General features: G+C 45.7%; 1 protein-coding gene across 1 annotated transcript; it reads left to right on the top strand.

The window, feature by feature from the left end:
- Positions 1-498: 498 nt before the first annotated feature.
- On the top strand, positions 499-7,347 carry LOC119291865 (actin cytoskeleton-regulatory complex protein pan1-like). Its single transcript, XM_037570675.1, has 13 exons — positions 499-729; positions 898-2,254; positions 2,534-2,752; positions 2,878-3,086; positions 3,807-3,878; positions 4,060-4,131; positions 4,300-4,398; positions 4,511-4,582; positions 4,683-4,797; positions 4,928-4,996; positions 5,564-5,879; positions 6,412-6,520; positions 6,595-7,347. The coding sequence occupies exons 1-13, from the start codon at positions 601-603 to the stop codon at positions 7,024-7,026; spliced, it is 3,270 nt and encodes a 1,089-aa protein (XP_037426572.1). The 5' UTR covers positions 499-600; the 3' UTR covers positions 7,027-7,347.
- The last annotated feature ends 385 nt before the right edge of the window (positions 7,348-7,732 follow it).

Raw genomic sequence — 7,732 nt, 5'->3', positions numbered from 1 at the left:
CGGCGGCGAGAATTTTTTTTACAGACCGGGCGAGTATACATGCTCTATTTTGGTTAGAAAATTGGGCCGAGCCCGTATACTCGCCAGAATTTTGCAGGATTGTGACTTTTGCGGCTCAGTTGCTCGATGTAGGGCCTGTTTGGTTGGAGACTAGTGTGGCCAAGCCAAAGTATGGCAAGCCACACAAGTGTGGCTAAGAAATTGGATGCCAAACTTTGGCAAAAGTTGGCAAAAAAATTGTCTCTATGACAAGTGGATCATAGGAGCAATAAAGTGTGGCAAGTCAAAGTGTGGCAAAAACCAAACACATGCCAACTAAACTGTGGCTACCAAATTTTGGCTTGGCAAACTGTGGCTGGAAACCAAACATCCCCGTAAACTGGAGGGGGGCACTTAGCAAAAAGTTTTGCAGCAGGCAGCTCACACACCATCTGGACGGGGCGCCCGCCCGGAGGACCGACCCCCAACCACTGCCCTCGCTCGCAGACACACGAGAGAGCCGCCCGCCCGCCCGCCCGCGACACGCTACCCCGAGATCTCCCCACAGCCCGCGGCAGCAGATCCGCGCGGCCGGCGAGATCCCCGCCCCGGATCCCGGCCATGGCGGGGATGGAGGCCTTCGAGGCCTACTTCCGCCGCGCCGACTTGAACCAGGACGGCCGCATCAGCGGCCAGGAGGCCGTCGCCTTCTTCCAGGGCGCCAGCCTGCCGCAGCAGGTCCTCGCCCAGGTGAGCGCCCCTAAACCCCGCCGCCCAATCCATTCCCCCGGTCCGAGCGCCCCAATTCTAGGTGTGATCTTCCTAGAGCGGCGCTAGATCAGAGCCCCTCTCTAGCGGAATAATTCGAGACAAGCTAAGGGTTGGTTGGTTGGTGATGTTCGGTCGTTGTGCGCGCAGGTGTGGATGCACGCCGATCAGAGCAAGACCGGCTTCCTCGGCCGGCCGGAGTTCTTCAACGCGCTGCGGCTCGTCACCGTGGCGCAGAGCGGGCGCCAGCTCACACCCGACATAGTGCAGTCCGCGCTGTATGGCCCTGCAGCTGCCAGAATTCCGCCTCCGAAGATTGCCGGCGGGCCGGCCCCTCCGCAGGCGGCCGCTGGTGCTCCTAGGCCCCAAGGTAATGCTGCTGCGCCGGCACCCGCTCCGGGGCAGGCTGGAGCTGCGCAGATGAATCCGGCAGCCGCTGCGCCGAGGCCCCAGGGAAGTGGTATGATGCCGACTTCTGCTGCTGCTCCGAGGCCCCAGGGAAGCGGTATGATGCCGACTTCTGCTGCTGCTCCGAGGCCCCAGGGAAGCGGTATGATGCCGACTTCAACTCAATTTGCCGGTGCACCGCAGGCGAGCGCCGGAGCTGTTCCGAGACCACAAGGCGTCAACTCGATGATGCCGGCTGCAAGTCAGGGCGGCGCCATGCCGCCAAATCAGTTTACGGCGCCGAGGGGCATTCAGTCACAATCTCCCAACATGGGTTATGCTCAGCAGCTCCTCGGTTCAAGCACTGGTTTCATGAGGCCACCACCTCAGGTGGGAGCTCCTGCAACATCACTTCAAGCAACCGGAATGAATCAAAGTCCACTGGGTGGAGGCAGCATGGGAGGATCAGTTGGCTGGCAAGGGGGTAATGTTGGTTCATTTGGAGGTATCTCACAACCCTCTCCAGGAGCAGCTGTTCTTTCACAGACAACATCAGGTGGATTTGGTCTTGGAATGTCGAGCTCAATGAGCATGGTTCCTGGACAGCAGACACATGCAATGTCCTCTTCATCGTTGCCTCCACAGAGCAACAGTGCTGTATTGCCTTCAGATTCAAGAGCTTTGGTGCTATCTGGAAATGGCCCTGCCAGTGGCTCAGGAGCAAGCACTGACATCTTCTCTGCTCTTACTCAGCCAAAGCCAAGTACATCCACACCTGCACTTCCGACCAGCAAGATGCCCAACTCATCGAGCTTTATGTCCAAGCCGACTGGCTCCCAGAACCTGGCTAATCTAACACAGCCTGGTTCTCTCCAAGGTACTCCAACAGTGAGTTACGGCACCAGCCAACCTCAGCAGACACAGCCCATCACAAAGCCAAGTGTTCCATCTCCAGGTGTTTCTGCCGGCGTTTCTAATTCCACTTCTCAATGGCCAAAAGTTACTCAATCCGATATCCAGAAGTACACGAAAGTCTTTGGGGATGTGGATAGGGACAGAGATGGCAAAATAACTGGCGCAGAAGCTCGCACTCTGTTTCTCAGTTGGAGACTTCCAAGAGGTTGGATCTCATCACCAACTTTACTTTCCTAAGCATGCATATGTGTATTTCTGCCTGTAAGATGCTCTAATATATTGCGGTAACGGGGTACCTTTACTAGGCTTATTGGTTGAGCTCCTTGTTAGACCTATTTGGCTATTCTGTCATTGTTTTTCCATAATGATATCATTGTATTTTATTTCTGTTTCTATGATGGTTTTCATATGATGTGCGAACATATCATCATATGAATACCATTGCCATTGGCTAATGAAATTGTTGTTTCATTGTACTTTGTAGATGTACTGAAGCAAGTGTGGGACTTGTCTGACCAAGATAATGACGGCATGCTTTCTCTGAGAGAGTTTTGCATTGCTCTTTATTTAATGGAGAGGAACCGAGCTGGAACTCCTCTGCCTCCATCGCTCCCTGACTCTCTTAAATTTGATGAGACACTGTTACGAGCAACAGGCTTGCCTTCTACAGCTTACAATGCCCCATCATGGCAGCCTAATCAAGGTAATATTTGTATTGGCTGCAAGATCTCAGTTATTACATGATATAACTGTAGTCCAAGTTGAAACACACATACTTTGTCTAGCTTACTTGGCCTGCCGCTTACAAGGTATTTGATGTTGGGCCAGGATTACTGCATAGGGGACCTGGCGCACCTGGGTTGCCTACTGGTGGTGTACGGCCACCCTTGCCTCAAATGCATTCACAGACTGATGGAGCAACAAGACCAGGGCAACCAAGACCTCACATGCCTGGTATGGATAATCATGCAGCAGCTCAAGGAATTAAAGATGACAGAAGTGGGGTAAACTCAGCTGCACAGGAGGCTCCTAAGAAGGTATTGGACCCGTTCCTTAAATCTGGATCAGTGTGCTGAACTGCTGATCCACTATGCCCAGACTGGATTTGTGGTGTTCAACACTAGTTGATTACATCGAGAATAATTTAAGCTGCTCTTGTTATTCAATTAAGCAAGTACAGCTGAATGGTGTATCCAAATCTTGTCGCAGACATGATTTAACATTGACCAGTTGTACTCGAGAAATTGAAGGACCGGTGCAAAATCTAAAATTAGGCCCTAGGGAAAAGCCATATAGACGAGTCTTTTATATATCATACAGGCAGTAAAAAAACGTCTCCTGTATATATCATACTGCCAGTAGCCCAGTACAATTGTTCGAAGGATTACATCTTATCAAGATGCAAAGCTTGGAGTTCTGAAGTCTGAACTACTATACTTTAGCAGAAACATGTCATCTTTCTGGCAATCCTTGAAGTTCAATTAGTTCTTTGTAAGCAAACTTCTCTAAAACGTCACCTAGGGAGGGAGGGATTATTTCTTTTGCTTTTGTCCAGAATTATTTTTGGAAACTTTACAGGGTAGCCTTTTTTCTAGTTGCTCTATTACACTTCCTTATGTACTTAAACAAGCAATTTCCTATAGATAGCAGGAACGGGTTGTTTCTCATGCTCTGTAGTTGCAACAACTTTCTATTAATCCTAGTTTGTGAACTCTGAAACAGTTTGTCTTTTTTCTGGTCTCTTTTGCATTTTGAAGGTTGAGGTGGAGAAGCAGGTCCTAGACTCCAGAGAGAAATTAGAGTACTACCGCTCGAAAATGCAAGATCTTGTAAGCATGTTTCTATCTTGTTAGTTGTTTTCATAGTATTACAATTATTAGGACTCGGTAAATAAATTCTGACTCGTATGCAGTTTGTGATCTATTATTACATTTACTGGTCTTATTTAGGTTAACAAAAGTTGATATATTTACATGTTGTATTGAAATCCGTTTATTCTTCTTATCAAAGGTTCTGTATAAAAGTCGATGTGACAATAGACTGAATGAGATCACAGAAAGGGCGTCTTCTGATAAACGTGAGGTACAGATTACTGTGTAATGCTTATCATATCTGATGTATGCCAGCATTGTAGTTCTTCCTTTAGCCCTATTTTTCTCATGCTAGTGGTCCAGGCATGGAAATTGATTATTAGTTGTCTTTTTTTTTGGGTTCTTTGCAAAATGATGGATGGTCTTTAACTCAATTCAGGTGGAATTGTTGTCTAAGAAATATGAAGAAAAATACAAGCAAGTGGCAGAGTTAGCTTCCAAACTGGCAGTTGAGGAAGCCGCTTTCCGTGATGTTCAGGTTTTGTGACACTACACCTTAGAAAAATGTCATCTGGCGATTCTTACTGTGATTACAATTTTTGATGGTCATATCTTCATTCCGACTGTCTTTTTTTAATAATCTTTTTCAGGAGAGGAAAGTTGAGCTGAATGATGCATTAATTAAAATGGTACAAGGTGGAAGTGTTGATGGTTTGCTTCAGGTATGGTCTATCTCATACCTTTCTTTTTGCGGGCAGTATCTCATACCTTCAATCAGTTCTATTTTGTCTCTCTCTAAATAACACCAAACTGTATACCTAGGTTCGAGCTGATCGAATCCAACATCAATTAGAGGAGATGGAGAAAGCTTTTAACGAACGGTGCAAGCACTTTGGACTGCAATTCAAGCCATCTGCAACAGTCGAGCTTCCATTTGGTACCCAACTTTCAGTATTTGTTGAGACTTTCATCTTCATGTTTAATTTCTATATATCAAATTATGCCCTTATTTCATGTCATATTTACAATCCATAATTCTATTGAGCACTTATATCCTTGTTTGCCAGGTTGGGAACCTGGGCAGCAAGAGGGAGCAGTTGAGTGGGATGAAGACTGGGATAAATTTGAGGATGAAGGTCAGATACTTTTTGATCCATCTTGCCTTACATCACTACTTAGAGTATTGTGCTTGTTTTGAACTGTAACTTTATTAAAAGCGTGGCCATGGGCCTTTATCCAAAATAAAAGTGCTGATTTCCTTTCGAAGTTGGTAATTTTCTGTTTATAGGGCAGAAAATGGTACTTTTCATCTCATGCAGACCATTTCCCGATCCTGGACTTCATGCTTTACACCAGTTATGTTTTGTCCTGAAAAGAAACTAAAGCATGATTCTATTTCTAATCCCAATCTATTTTGCTGTTGTCAAATAATTTTCGATGTAAATTATGTAGATAAATGAGCACTAGTGTATTTTTCCGTCTTGTCATTATTTTCCGTCCCTACCTCATGCACCCAGATATTATGGAAGTGTCAGCTTGCTTACCGCGGAACCTTTCTCACTGCACAATTGCTATTGCGCACATATTTGATCTTGATCCCACAATCAGTTATTTGATCAGATTTGGTGTCTTCGACATCAGCAACCTACTTCCATTTTTGGCTGATCCTATTATATTTCTAACTATGCCATTCGTCATAACAGGGTTTGGTCTTGTAAAGGACAATGGTACAATTGTCGAAAACCCAGCTTCTGCTGACATTGCAAATGCATCATCTCTTTGGGATGACGGTGTCTCTACGGATGGGATGTCCCCTGTTGCATCTTCTAATGGTCATATCAAGGATGTGAGACATTACAGAGCTGGTGATCAAGCGCCTGAGAGTGAATTAGCATATGATTTTGGTGATGAACCTGTAAGGAGCCCCGGCAGTGCTGGAAGAAGTGCCTCTGGGAGTCCATTTAAGTCTTCTCGTTTTGGGGTGCATGACTCGTCTCCCACGAAAAAAGGAACCTACAGGTGCTTGTTTTCACATATTTTTTTCATGTAGAGTCCTTTTTCTCAAAGTTTTAAAAACTGACATATATCTATCAAGCATAGTCTACATGAATGAACAACATGATGAGCTATATTCCGTTTCTTTATTTGCTTGATGAACTAAAAAATGATGACCTATTTGTTTCTTTGTGCTATTCCTGCCTTTAGAAGTATGAGCCTTCCTTTGAGCAAACCCCACTGTAATTTCCAGCAACACTAGCTGACCAAGATTTATCGGTTCTTATCACCTGAATGTTTTGGATGTTTATTCGTAACTTTTTGTTATACATGGTAGATTTATTTACTTGACACTGGAGAGATTCCCTCTCATTTTTACCACTTAAAGTATGACAATTATCCTTGTTTCCTACTTTCTAGTCTGTACAGTGCAAATAATATCCTCCAAAAAATATTGCAAGTAATATTTGATTTAAAGCACAAATATGGTCTTCAACTATGAGTTATACATTTTGAGTTTCATGTGAGAGTGTCATTAATCATTATTTGGTAACAGTGACCATGGTGGCTCTGAGTCCGTTTTTGGAGATAATTATGGTGATGAGACTACATGGAACTTTGATGACCAAGATACTGAATCAGTTTGGGGATCTAATGCAATGAATGTAAGCTTTGTCTTCTTATTTTTGGACTTTTTTGGTCCCCACCCATCTATTTCTGATGAATTATCTTGATACAGGAGCCTGGACATCATGGAAGCAACTCTTTCTTTGGGTCAGATGACTTCAATGTGGACCCTGTTAGAGTGGGCTCTCCAACTGGCGCTAGTGCCTATGGAAAGAAGAGCACATTCTTTGACGATTCCGTCCCAAGTTCCCCTGCATACACGTCTGGATTCTCACCGAAGTTCGGTGAAAGTCGTGATGATAGCTCCTCCTACAACTTCGGAAGGTTCGATTCCTTCAGATCCCAAGACAGCACCGTCCCACAGGAAAGCCGCTTTTCCAGGTTTGACTCTGTAACCAGCTCCAAAGGCGAGAGCGCAGCGGGATTTGACTCATCAAACAGCTCGAGAAATTTCGGCCGGTTCGATTCTTTTGATGAAGCCGATCCTTTTGGCTCGACCGGGCCTTTTAAAGCATCAGGAGCGCGGTCGCCCCCCAAATTCTGATATTCATTTGTGGTATTACGAGGATTTGTCTCTTGCGGGCTCATTTGTCGATACAAGGCTCGGATTGTTCGAGGAAAGTACAATACAGCGGATCCATTTTTTTTTGGTTGGCAAGCCTCTTGTGTTGGCCTTGTGTGCATTTTTCCTGTCCTCCACCCCCCACGTACAAAGTGGACATTTTTTTTGGTCGTGCTCTGTAAAGTATCCCGAGATTGTTCTCTGTTTATAGTGGCCTGTATCCTTGGAACAACAGCTACTCATCGTGTGCGGTTCCTGTTTCTTTCTTTTTTGTACAATATACAAACGTCAAATTGGTACGTACTAGACTAGAAGATGACTCCCTTCCATCAAGCTGTAAGAAACCGAGAGCCGAAGTATCTTTTGTGCTGTCTTCATATTACAAGTGTTGGTAATTTCGCTTCAGGTCCCAACCTATGAGGCTATGCTGTCTATCTCGTTGAAGGACAGGAAAGATGAAGGTCTGGGCCGACACCAGCGGACACACAATCACAGCCAAACTGGAACAAACCGTGAAGATGGGCTGTCCCCACGTTTTCAGCCGCCAACGACACTGCTACCGTCCCGCCACCCGCACCCGACTCCGCCGCTCGTCCCCTATGCTCTGGTGCTGGACACAAGCCCGCCATGACTGAGCAGAGCCATCGTTGATTCGGATGGACACATCATTGAAGTGTTTGGACCAAAG

Source organism: Triticum dicoccoides, chromosome 4B (genome assembly GCF_002162155.2).
Source record: "Triticum dicoccoides isolate Atlit2015 ecotype Zavitan chromosome 4B, WEW_v2.0, whole genome shotgun sequence".
NCBI classification, from domain to species: domain Eukaryota; kingdom Viridiplantae; phylum Streptophyta; class Magnoliopsida; order Poales; family Poaceae; genus Triticum; species Triticum dicoccoides.
The sequence above is the reverse complement of the archived record's forward strand: the minus strand, read 5'-3'. Positions and strand labels throughout refer to the sequence as shown.

Coding starts and splice junctions, on each gene's coding strand:
- LOC119291865 (XM_037570675.1), top strand. CDS start 601: ATGGCGGGGATGGAGGCCTTCGAGGCCTACTTCCGCCGCGCCGACTTG. Junction 4,132..4,299: donor CGTCTTCTGATAAACGTGAG/GTACAGATTACT, acceptor AACTCAATTCAG/GTGGAATTGTTGTCTAAGAA. Junction 4,399..4,510: donor CCGCTTTCCGTGATGTTCAG/GTTTTGTGACAC, acceptor AATCTTTTTCAG/GAGAGGAAAGTTGAGCTGAA.